At 43.2% G+C, this 13,163-nt stretch overlaps 1 protein-coding gene across 4 annotated transcripts in view; it reads left to right on the top strand.

Moving 5' to 3' along the window:
• VGLL3 (vestigial like family member 3) overlaps positions 1 to 9,652 on the top strand; it is a 36,385-nt gene extending 26,733 nt beyond the window's left edge. For all 4 annotated transcript variants that reach the window (XM_075434175.1, XM_075434167.1, XM_075434159.1 and 1 more), the window contains one exon: positions 3,796 to 9,652. In XM_075434175.1, the coding sequence (XP_075290290.1) occupies positions 3,796 to 3,839 (44 nt within the window). In that variant the 3' untranslated portion in view covers positions 3,840 to 9,652. The remainder of the gene's footprint in view (positions 1 to 3,795) is intronic.
• Positions 9,653 to 13,163: the final 3,511 nt, after the last annotated feature.

Genomic DNA, 13,163 nt, shown 5'->3' with positions numbered 1-13,163 from the left:
GGCGTAGAAGTGGTTTCTCCAGAGTAGGGTAAGGCCATAGCGGCAAGAAAACTTCAGTTCTGGAATTCTTTGCTCGCATTTCCCTGGAGAATAAAAGACATCAACCTGTGGAGCTGTCAATGTATCAGGTTCCATGAGGTTCAGATGATTTATATAAAAAGGCTTATTTGGTATATACCTAGATGTAGCTTTTCAGAGCTGTTCAGATACAAAAATTGTTATTCCTCCCCCCCCCCACACCTGCCCCATTGTGGGTCACATTTCTGATGCTACTGTCACATGCAATTATAGAAACATTTGCAAAATTCCTCACGCTGAATTATACAGAGTGGTAGTGTTGGGATCAGGGCAGGCTGGCTGTAATCTTACCCTCTTCCAGCTACGTTGTTGCATCTCTGCCATACTAAGCCAACTGTTCAGTCTGGTGAATGGATGATGCTGAATCACTGCAAACGTTAAGAGGGTTCCCCCTGCGTGCACAGTGTAGTTTGGGAATTTGTTTCAGAACAGATTGTGTGGGACATCAGCGTATCGCCGTTTGTAGAGCTAACAAAGTATTGATCCATCTTGCACATCTGTTTGAACTTACATGGTCCTTCTTTAGAGGATGAAGAGGGATTTAGCTACCTGATTCCCATTAAACGTGGCTTAATCCTCATGTTGTGTACTGCAAATTAACCCTTTTGGAAGCTTCTTTATTTGTACTAGTGGGATTAAAGAAATTGCTAGTCTACATCAATATCTATTAAGTTCTGTTGTGTTTGTGGCTGCTGGTATGCAGTGTCTTTCCAAAGCTGAAGTGCCCAAGCTACAATGCTCAATATAAAAGTGTGTTTTGTATGAAGCATTGATAAAAACACATTGACAGAAGCACAACGTGTTTGTGCTGTAGACCATGTTCCCTGCCCCGCCGATGTCGAGCAAGCCAGGTCAGCCCCTGACAGCATCGGCTGCAGTTCACAGTATACGTACAAAGAGCACTGCTGCAGCCGTAACCCCACAGTGTCCAAATCCTTGTGTTTACACAAAGGGTGCGCAAGCCGAGTCGAGCACCGTAGGCCAGGAGAGCGGGGAGGGGAATGGCTGTCTTGCAGGGGAGCTGGTGGTTACGGCCATCAGTGTTTCCCTCGGGAACCGGGCGGGAGGCTGCCCTGCACACCGGGCACTTCAGTTGATCGGTCGGATCCGGCTGCGCTGACGGCTGCCGGGTCTGCGGGCAGCCCTGTGGGGAGGAGAGCAGAGTGGCTTGCCCTGCTACTGCAGCGCCTGGGAGGATATCCTGTCCTGCTGCTGGACAGATGTGCTGGAGGGGGCTTCCTGGAGCCCCGGCACACTGAAGGCAGAGCAGGATTTTGGCGTATCTGCGGGCTGTAAGTCTGTCTTAAAACTGAGGTGCACATCCTTTATCATGGAAAGTTATGCACATTGAGGTGCATAACATTAAACTTAGGTGAATTAATCGACATCCTCTAGTCCTGGCTAGCTATGGAAAGTTCACTTTTGGAAATGCCTGGATGTCGGTGCGTCGTGTTGAATACGGGATCTGAGTGGTCAGTCGTCTGCCTTCTGTAGAGTTGTGTCTGCTCACACACACCCTGTGAGTTTGTCACAACTCGTTAAGTTTGTTTAGATGTTCCCACAGAACCTGAGTTCTGCTTGTGTGGCAATTAGCTACAATGTCGGCATCCCAGAGATGGGGAGTTGTGCTGGTGAGGCGGTAGCGTCTCATGCAACCCAAGCCTGGATGTCCTTGCGAAGAGGAAGGCGTTCTTGCAGCAGGCTGCAGGTGAAAGCTCAGTTAGTAGCAGGGATGCACTTGGGTGATGTGTTAGGACTGCAGATAGCCTTGCTGTGAAGGCGATCGGAATACAATGAGGAAAAAGGCATGGAAGGTGTTCATGTTGCCTCTGGTGGCCTTTAGTGCTGCACTGGTGAGCTTAAATGACTTCCTTACACTCTGAAAGGTTTCTGCTGTATGACTCCCTCTTTTTTTCTCTTTTTTGGTCATCTATGTTTAAAAAAAACATAAGCAGCAGGGGAAAATACCACAAAATTGTCATTGCTAACTTTGAGGGACCTTTGAAGGAAACTAACAGCAGTTTATGATGACTCTGCCTGTCAACGATGTTGTCAGGAAAACAAGTAACTCTAAGCAACAAGGAGATATCTTCACTGAATAAAGAGCATCTGAACAGGTTTTTATGGCCATGCTTTACTTGAGGGATATCCCAGTTTTTCCAAGCAGGTGCATGTGAAATGGAGCAGAAAGCCACTGAACAGGGTTTGGCATGCTATACTTGTGTGCTCTGCTTTCCCTATCTGTTCACTGCTGGACACACAAATGTTTGGACACTGCTTAGGAATCTTCACATGGATAGAGCCGTATGCTGTCAACTTTTATGTGACTATCAATTGCTTTGTAGCTCAAGTCTGAAAGGATGTCATCATTAAATATTTAACTGTTTGCACTCTTAAAACAAGGAGGTAGTGGTCAGATCTGAACTCGTCATGCCTGTTAGGCTTTCTGAAAACGTATGGGTCTTCCTTTGTTTTTCACTATGTGATCAGATGTGGAAATGAGAGATCCATGCTTAGCAGATGGATCTGTCAATTCTCACAGGTCAATGATCAAATGAACGTGGAGCTCAAATGGTTCCAACATCACTGAGGTCTGGAGTTGCACCTACTTACATTAGTGGTGGAATTGTCCCTAAATTCTTAGCAGATCAGGTAGTTGATGCATTGGTCTTGGTGCACCGTGTGGCAGGGCAATATATAGTATGACACAGAGCGAAGCATTGCTGTCTCTGTAGCAATGATGATTTATAGTGGGAAGTGCAGCTTCATTTCATGAAATGTAATTTGCTTGGCTCAAAACATCAAGGGGCGGGTTTTAAATTGTCGAGCCCAAAGTGCCTTACTACCTCTTACAATATGTGCCTGCACCTCTCTCCTTTCTGCTTTCCCTATAAATGATCAAGAATGTGTCTTCTTTGGGAAGTTTCATCCATACCTCCTCCTCTATTGTCTGGATTTTAGGCATACGCCCTGTTGGGTGTAAATCCAGCAAAGATTGAATCCCTCTGGAGCAGAAACATCCTAGATTAGAACACAGGTTCCAAGTCTATAATGCTAAAGCCGCAACATAGCACCACATTTATTAGATAGTCCTCACTTTTTATGAAGGAAAATGTTAGAGGAACTCATAACAAATGCAAGCTGAAAATCATTAATTTTTCCCATGTGGAAGCACTCGCTGTTCTTGGCTAAAAATCTGACGCTCTGTAGGTGAAATTATTTGGGTTTCTTACATGCTGCGGGAACATTTTCCCCCCTCTCCTCTGTAAGGTGAAACGCCACAGAAACTGTGAGATCCGAAAGTGTCACAGGCCTTTTCTAAAAGAGTTAGGGTCTGTGGCTGGCCCCTATCAGGAGAAATTATTCTGTTGCATGCTGGAATATTTATGCAGACCTTGCTGGAGGATTTTATCACGCCATGCCATGCTCCAAAGTAGGCCAAAACAAGGAAGCGCATGCAGGATTTTATCAGCATTCCTGAACTGCCTGAGCCAGTCTAAAACTTAAGTGTGGTTTAAGCTTATCCCACATTAGCTATGAAATTGGGAGCAATAGCAATGTTACTAGCAAGTCCACTAGGCTGGAAAATTGTGGGGGTTTTTCCTTCTTCTTTTTTTTAAATCAAAAACTGTTTACTCTCACTTCAGTTTCTTGGGGAGGGGGAGGAAAAAGCTGTATCAATTTTAAATTTATTTTTTTTTCTTTTCTGAAACGTAGGTCTACAGCATCAGGACAAGAGCAAGGAAACTTCTTGGTTCTGAAGTTCAGATAAATTAAGACCAGCTAGAGCTGGAGTCAGCGCAGCTGGGTGGGCGATATAACAGTCGTTGACTCCTTCTGCATGGAGCAAAGGACACACATGAAGATGAAGAGCCAACCATTCTGGTTTTGCTATTGAGCCTTTTGTTTGTAAGGCTGTTTATGTGTCCCACAGTGTTGGAAAAAAACAAAAACCTAACATTTCTTTCTTTCTTCATCTGAGCCTGCTGCAGCTGGGCAACCTAACTCCTTTCTGCTCCTTTAACAGTGTTTTGTTTTGTTCAGCTTGATATTTTTATGAACAGTCTCAATTGTCAGGAAAAAGACTCTCCCTTTATTACAGTGCGCCTCCTTTCAGGAATACAGTATTTTGTAGCTCTTTGTGCATCTATTTTTGTAGAAATACAGAAAGTTTGAGTAAGGATTGATGGGCTATTTTAGGATGACATATTTTTTTAAAAAAAATTGTAAAATTGTTAAGTTCTGTTTAAAGAACTTGCTCTCAGAGAAGCACTGGCAAAAAAAATGTATAAAATGCTATTTTTAGATGTCTGTGATGCGTTTGTGCATTTTGGTTTTTTGTTTGTTACCTCAAATGTCTATCTTTCCTTTCTTTTTAAAGAGCTAAACCTTCCTTGTTTCCCCATTACTAGATTGTGATGTTTTTGTCCTTTTGTTCTAGCTTAAGCAAGTATAATTCGCACCTGAAGTTTCAGTGAAATATTTTTTCCTAGTGTTGTGGTAGGGGTGGTTTTATTTTCTTGCTTCTAAAGGTGTTTTTGTGCTGTGCTGATTGTCAGAGACTCGCGAACACCTTTAGTATGGAGCAAAGCTTAGGGTTACAGGAACTGCATTTCCAACCCATCCATTCTTTCAAAATGGACCAAATACTCTTACGGATTTAAATCAGACATGAATTTGGGTCTCATCTATGATCCGTTGAAGCTGTTGAACACAGTACCCTATGGGTTATGTTTCAGGCCCTCATGGTACTCATAAATATCACTATACTCGTATTTTAACTCATGAGGCAGGACTTTCAACTAAGCCATATCAAGGGTGTTAATTTATAACATCAGCATTTGGGAAAGAAATGTCAGTTTTATTAAAACATGTGACTTGTGGAAGCAAAATGTTTTCAACTGGCCTGATCTACCTGCTGAGCAGCTCAAGGAGAGTACTGAAATTTTCGACTCCTGTTGACTTCAAAATGTATTTGTCTAACCTAAGATTTGCTGTGGGCCTTACAAAGACCCCAGCTGCAGCTCTTGAAATTCGTATGAAGTTGCAGGTACTCAGCGTGCATGAATTCAGGCTTGGCTGCTGTCTAGGTAAGAATCTGAACTTGGAAATCACACGGCCGTGTCTAGCCACAGTGCTATGGAAGATGTTTGGGAAACCCCATTTCTGTCCTGGGCCTTGGGTCTGACTTGCACAGTAAGGACTTCAGTTGACGCCAAGGTGAGCACTATCCAATCCTGAATAAGGGCTGCAAGAGCACCCTTGACAGCCCCAGTCCTGGGATGGGCTGGAGCTGGGTCAGCCCCCATGCCCAGCCCTTAGTGACTCCAGCGAGTGTCAGCATGTGCTTAGGTGGGACTGAGCACAGGATTGTGGCCTGGGTTGCCAGATCCTAGCTATTGCTTGGAGATGTTGCCATTCTGCTCTGTGCACCCAACGTCCCTCTGTAATATCTTGTAAGGCTCTTATAACCTATTATATTTGTGTTACCACGGTTTTGCAACATGCCTGTCTGAAAGACAAACCAGCTAAATGGAAAGCAAGACACAAACACGTGGCCGAGATAAGAAACAGTTTAATTTTAAGGCAATGAGCTTTGTAAGTGTAGGTTTGTCAGGTGGAGGCCACATGGACCTGCATGTGAAAGGGGAGGGGGAGTGTTGGATTGTGCATGCGACTCCGAAGTTCAGGCCTCCCTCCCTGCGCTGCTGTCTTTCTAGGCTTTTTGAACGTGATCCTACAAGGTGTTGAGCATTCTCCCTTGCCATGTGAGAGGGCTTGACATGCTGGCATTGGAGGCATTAGGATTATATCACAATTTGGCAAGACCTTAAAGTGTGTACCTTGCTGATTTGAAGTTTGAGACAGTGTAAAAGTGCTGAGTGGACTATGCTTAAATATTACTTTAAAATAGTAGGGTTGTAGTTTCTGTGTTGGGATGCTGAATTAAATGGGGTTGGGGGGGTGGTTTCCTCAGCTTTATAGTCCATCAGCATTTCTTTCTCAGTAAAGTTCACTCTTGTGAAATTTCTATATATTACCACTGCTCTGGCGGAGCTAGCTCCTCAATTTGTCAATGAATTTGTAATGCAATGGGAAAACTGTATGGGAGGGAACATGGTAATAGCTGCCACGTTTCACTTTATGAGCACAGGATAGTTCAGGAAATATTTCAAGAATAAGAGTTCTGACTTCAGATTTCCTGTCAGAAAATAATACAAGCTTTTTAAATTTTTATTTTATATTTCTTTGGAATTGGCAAAGAGGCAACGTATCCTCTTTGAACTTCAGACCTGGAGAGTTTGGGTGGCAGGGGGAGCAAAAGAAAAGGCAACATTGCTTTTTGAGGTGTAATGTGTTTGACTTCCTGAAATAGTTCAAAGTCTAGGAAGAGCAGTCAGATCGTTGCCTTCCTCTTCGCAAGTTCAGATGATGAGGGACCTCATTCTGTTTCCTATAGATGTTAAAGAAGAATGGGACAGGAAAAAACAGGCCCACAGTTTGCACTGGACTCCCTTTCTGGATTGTTTTATAGAGTTGATGGGTACTGGGGATGAATGTGGTGAAGCTATTGCCTCTTCCACCTGAAGGACTACTGTTTTGTGCCCAGTTTCCACTGCTGAACCTGTGAGTGTGCTGAAGGAACTTCTGTTGCTCTGCAGCCTCTGGGAGACAAGTGTCAATAAAACCTCCTATGCTCTATAGCCGTTCATGCACTAGTCAATCAACTGTGAAAGTTAAATAAAAGCATTTTTTTTCCTCAGTCACAAACCATCCCCTGTACTACAAAGCGGGTTGAAAGTAAAAGCGCAAGTGGATAGCAGTAGCCCTGCTTCTGTGTTCTACAGCTTGAAGGATGGGACAGAAAAAATCCTTCCCCGTGACAAACTTTTAAGTTAAATTCAGCAGATTTACTTCTCTTTCTCTCTCTCGCTCTCTCATACACACACTCTTATACACACGCACAAATGTGCTTATGAGAAGCAGATGCTGTGATGGTTTTCTTCTTGAAAGAGGCGAGCACTTGCTCACAATGTTGCAGTTACGGAGAACTGATTGCACTGAAAAAAGAAGCAGAAATGTTAAGACTGCTCATGTTTCCACAGACAGGAAAAAAGGCCCTTAAAATCTGGTCACAGACATGTTATGTGTCGTAATGCATTGCTAAAGGAGTTGTTTCACTATTTTTATGTGTGGTGAGTTCTGATGCTGTCCCAAGAAAGTGGATGATTCATTTTGCTAGGACTTATAAAACATGATGTACTCTATCACTATTTCTGGGAGAACACAGGGAAATTATTGTTTTATTTCAAGAAAATCTACATACTAAACTCCTTAAAGTTGTCCAGGATTTTATTTTATTCCTATTAATGTTGAGAAGTCTGCTGTCAATTTTTATGTCTTCATTTGAAGACTGAGAGGGTTCAAGCTGTCCACCAGTTTTTGAAAAGCAGATGCCAGTTTGTTTCAACTGGGAATTTCCATCCAAATAAAATGATGGAATAGTGCAACTACTGACTGCCCAGCATATTTGATTTCTGGAGAGCCGAATAAGCTACACTTGGCAGTAGTAAAATGCACTTTGTTCTGATTCCTTTTCTCACCAGACACACAAATTCAGTTATCAGTTTATCTAATACCTCTTTCATAGTGTGAAAATCTTCAGCGAATGGCAGTTTTCTCTCAATCATCTACTTCTGCCTCAAAACATTCTTTCAAGGATGAATCTCTCATCACAGCATTCAGAGAGAGCAGAGGTTGCGGGAGGGGAGTGTCATGTTTCCCGCCACCTGCTCTTGGGATTGACTTGCCTGTACCCAGCCTTTCTGTTTCCAGGGTGTTGTGTGGGTCTTACTCACCTCCTCCCACAATTCCTTATGTGTATGTATGTATTTGTATACATACATATATACACATACATGTGTAGCTGTAGCTGGTTCCCTCCATTCCACCCTCATGCTTTTTGGAGATAAAGTGAATCACATTGCCAAATCTCATCTGAGAATGAGAAAATGTAGGAATTTTATTGTGTTCTCTGTTAACTCAGGAGTGAATGGAATTTTTCCATGCTTGTAAAAAACAAAAACAAACAACAACAATGAAAACCCAACAAAAAAACCCTTTTCAAAACCACTGATTTGTTGTATTTGTAAAGATGACCATGGAGACAGCAGAATTATGTGGAAAGGTGCAATATATCGCCTTTCAGCAGACAAGCATATCTTTTTGAATATGATTCTTTTAATCAATTTCAGGTACAAGCTTTTTCTCCATATCAATGGACCAGCAACATATGTTTCTTATAAACAATTTAGAAATATATATATTTTTAAAATTGACTTCTTGGCTTTAGTATGTCAGCCTTTCAGCTTTTAAAGGGTATTTGGATGATAAATATTGTTTGTGTGTGAATTTTTAAAAAAAGTTGATGCATATTGTTTGGAACTGAAATCTCATGTAAAGCAGGAAGATATTTAAAAATAAATACTGCTTTTACATATTAGCCCTATGGGCATAATCTGACAGTTGTGATGCGTAAAGATGTCTCTTTAAAGACTAAGGGATTCTTGCCTGAGCAAGGTCAAAATCCAGTCCCTGTGACAGGAGAGGCAGGAGTAGTCTTCTTGCAGTAGTTGAGGTGGCAGAGCTGTGAGCAGAGATGATCCTCTCCAGCATTGTATGTAGATGGTTGGGCAGCCACTGCTCAACATAGTAAAATCAGTCTCTGTTGGCAGATTTGTACTTGCCCTATCTTATGGGGTGAACTGGTTGCCAAGGGGAATTAGAAATGTCCTCGTGTTTTATCTGCCCTTGGTCTGCACGGTGCCCATGATCCACTCCCTGTTCTTGCTCTGCAGTCTCCGTGACACCACAGTGGGACCTGTGAAAGCTGGGCTGGAGTTCCATGCAAAATGCAGGATGTTTTTAGCTCCCAAAAAAGACAGTTTAGGCATGGGGGTAATTACAACATTACAGTTATCTCAAGTACCTGCTCAAAGGCTCAAGCCTTCAAGAAGGATCAGCTGTGTATCAATGATGGCCGTTTGCATACAGGAGCCCAAATACTGCTTCCTCTCTTCAGTGTCTCTGGAAATCTCTGATGGCATTAAGATCATTGGGACCAGCCTCAAATGCCTAAGTTGCAGTCCAGTGTTCGCTGGCACAGCGTCGTGACCTGGGGTCTGGTCCAACATTGGTGAACATCAATTGGAATCAGCATAGATTCCGGTGAGCTTTGGCTCAGGTGACTAGTACCTATGGACAACTGATACTTATAGCAGTTGAGGTTTACAGTAATCTAGTAAAGTATCTGCAGAACTATGCTGCACTTTCCCTGCTAGCTGTTTGTAGCTATTGTTTAAAACCATCAGTCAAATCAGGGTCCCTCTCCTCCCCCCACCTGTTTTCCAACCCTACTTCCCTCAAAACTCCATTGAACTTTTTTACCCCTCTCATCAAAACTGATGGGGGGCTTTGTATAAAGAAAAGTGTCACTGTTTTAATTACTGAATAAATAATTTAATGTGAATTTTATTGTTACATTTTTTATGTAGCATTTTTGGTTTGGTTTGTATTTCTCAACAATTAGCTAATGCTTTCTTTTTATTCTTATGCAACTGAAGAACTCATAAATCTCTTTGTAAATTACAGCATCCTGAGTTTCTTTTTTTTTTATGAGATTAATTTTTATAGCCAAGGGGTTTTCTTCTGTTGTAAACATTGTAAAACAAGTGTTATAAAGTGGTTCTCTACTAAAATTGGACGGAGCGAAAGCCTAGCATCAAAGGGATTTCAAACAGGACTCTCGTGAAGGCACTAGCTTTCCATTTCATGTAACTGTCAATTGCTTCTGCTACAATGTCTCTTTTTTTTTTTTTAAATAGGTTTTTAGGTTTCATTAACACTAAAGGCTATTTTACAATCAGACCTACTAGAATCACTACCTGACACTGTTTAGTGGTAAAGACCCTTTCTAATTTTATCATTTTCTGACAGTTTTGACAGTCATCAAGTAAAGACTTTCCATGCAAGTTATTTATCTCAAATTGACTTTTTCTGGCAAAGTTCAGTGATTCCCACTAAGGAGGTAACTTTGCCCTTGCTAAAATTATTTTACAAATGTTTAATTAAGAAATGTTTGCATGTCTGTGTTCTGGCTCGGAGGCTGAGGTTTGGTATTTTGGTCACAGATACATCATTTACTGTTCCAACAGAGGAGAAAAGAAAAAAAAAAAGCAAATTTTGGCTAAGCACTGAGCTTTTGAAAAATTGCCACTTGCATGCAATCAGCAGGGAGTTGTTAAGAATTTAGTTGCAAAATCCTGTGAAGATCCTGACCATATGGGATGTACTCTGTTTCAGAGCATCAGGAGATGAGCAGGATTTTCCCCATACGTCCTGCTCCAGGCCCTGTTTCCAGGAGCAGGCAGCAAGCAGGGCACTTTTTCTCTGCAGAAAATTGCCACGTTCTTCTTTCTTAGGCCATGAGGAAGAGGTGGAGAAAGCTACCAGTCAGAAATTCAAGGAGAGGAAGGCCAGAAAAGGAGGAGACTGTGTTCAAAAGCTTCTCATAGGAGAGAATGGGGTTGGGAGCTACTGGGAGAGACACCGTCTCCATGGACAGTGGGTATGAAGACGGGGTGCAGACCACTGAAAAATAAATAATGCCTAACGATCACTTGGCTAATACATGAAAGACATAGAGAGGGGTGTGACAGCCATCAGAAAATACCAGAATAACGTGAGGACTTAGAAATTTGGTATCAACTAAGTGACAAGGAAAACTTAGGATAAACATTTCAGGAAATTTCTTTCTTTGAAGTGAGCTGTATACACTGTGGTTTAGTCTGTGAGAAAAGACGTGGGAGCCCTGTTGCTTTACGACAATCACAATCACAGTTATCCACAGTGGAGCAACTGGATGATGATGATGATGGGATGAACTAGCTGAAGTGCTTTTTCTTCTCCCTCTAACTGCTCTCACCAGAGTAGGGCTGCAGGTGTGTTCCCCACAGGTGCCCATGGGGGTTATTTCTATGTGCTCTCATTGCATCAAGAAATGAGAGCAGGGGAAGTGATGCTCAAGAGTAAGCATTGTTTTGTGACTGATTTTATTCATGATCATCCACATCTTCCCGTGATGTAGGTCAGTGTCACTCAGCTTTAGTGGCCTTAACACCTGTTGAGAATCTTATGAGTTACATCCAGATAAACCTCTGTTATCAGCTGGAAACTGTCCTAGCCTGGTGCCTGCGGGAGGTGCTTCCCTCGGAGCCAGGATCCAGCCGAGTGATCTCAGCGGTGCTCAGCCTGCCTGGGGTGGGGGAAATGCCATGGAAAATGTGAGGAGTGGGGCTGGCATCCTCCGTGCTGATGGGGGAGGCGAGCGTGGCTGGGGGCCAGCTGCTGGGGTTGGGACTGGCTGGCCCTAGTGGGACAGGGGTGCCATCAGCCCTTCGTGGAGACCCCAGGCGCAGTGGGGCCAGTCATCCCGGCAGGACCTTGGACTCCGAGGGGTTATGCTGCCTGCTTGACGTGGGAGTCCGGGTGGGGTCCAAGACATCTGGTGAGAATTCCTCACGGCTGAGCTGTGCGTTGGGCTGGGATGCCGATTAATTTAGCTGATTTCTTTTTTGGGGTTATTGGGAGGAGGAGGAGGGGGACTGGATGCTGCAGACTTCCAGTAATTGTCTCTCCTTCAGAATATCACTTTTGCTTTCTTTGATGACAAGTGAGAAATAATATTTAAAAAAAAAAACAAAACAACAAACCGAACACCAGGAACTGCACCAATGTCTTTGCCTTGACAATAACTGTACATCTGCAACAGTTTATCGCTATGGGAAAATGAGCTTGTAATAAAGTTTTGATGTTGGCCATTGCATGTACAGAGGTATCACAGGCTTTGAAAATGATCTGTTATCTGAATGCCCATAGTAGCACAAAGGTTCAAAGGGAGGTGGTTTGTTTTTCATGCCCGTTTAGTTATGAATAACACCAGCTCTAGTTTCCTCCTCCCACCAGCAAGCAGAGAATCCTACACTGGAAGCCAAATATAGCAACAAAGATTTCTATATCTGGCCAAAACCAAAAAATCTGTTCACTTTTAAGAATAACATTCTATTCTTTTCTGATGGAGATGGATAAAGAGAAAATTCAGCTTTAAGGAAGCCGGTTTCTCAGTGGGAAACTCCCTAGTCTCTCTCGAATGCCCAGTTTAAAAGGTATGTACTTTTTTTTGGTGTCTGTGTAGAAGCCAGTGGGGAGACTTCCGTAGAGGCCCATCAGTAAAGCACTTTGGCGTGGCAGTCTGGATAAATCTTCCCCACTTGCTGGTGTGATTGTTCTGCCCTGCTTTGTCTGCCTTTGAGCAACAGAGCCAATGCGGAATGGGAACTCTGTGACTTGCACAACTACCCCTGCTTTTTCTTCACCCTTTTCTTTCTGGTTTGCTTTTGTGGAGAAGTTAATTCCTTGGCTCTGAGGGACAGACCCCCGTTCCACCTGGCAAGTAAGCTCAACCAGGCAGCATGGAGCAGCAGTGTCGCCCCACACTCCCTTCCTCCTTGGCTTTCTCATCAGGAGGGTACAAGGGAAACCAGCCTTGTGCTCTTTCCCATGGCCAGAGTTTCAAGCTGTGCAGTGCCCACAGAGGGTGACCAGGGACTGCCAAGTTCCTTGCCCAGCTGGATGGGCTGGAAGAGAAGGGATGTCTTACAAATGAAAACCAGAAATATTCATGGCCAAATGCTTCCTCAGGTGATCATTTGAACTTTTCTGAATTGGAGCTAATGCTACTTGAAGATGAGCATGTACATGGGTGTCACTCTACCTGTTTTTGAGCTGAAATGTGCTTTTAGGAGGAGGCAACACCCCCATTCCTCCACTTCTTGCTGATCTCGAGCAGTTTCTTTGACTTCTCTACACCATCTGAGGAAGGCTATTCAGCCTTTCCTTCGAAGGATTTTTTCCCATTCCAACCCACCCCCACCACCCACTCATAAGCAACTGGTATCTGTGACATGTGAGGAAAAAATCCCTTTCTCTAATGTGCCAGCTGTCCTTCTCTCAGAAATGTTGCCTCA

This window comes from Opisthocomus hoazin, chromosome 1 (genome assembly GCF_030867145.1).
Source record: "Opisthocomus hoazin isolate bOpiHoa1 chromosome 1, bOpiHoa1.hap1, whole genome shotgun sequence".
Taxonomy (NCBI): domain Eukaryota; kingdom Metazoa; phylum Chordata; class Aves; order Opisthocomiformes; family Opisthocomidae; genus Opisthocomus; species Opisthocomus hoazin.
Note: the sequence above shows the minus strand (reverse complement) of the source record. Positions and strands in the feature narration are given on the sequence as shown.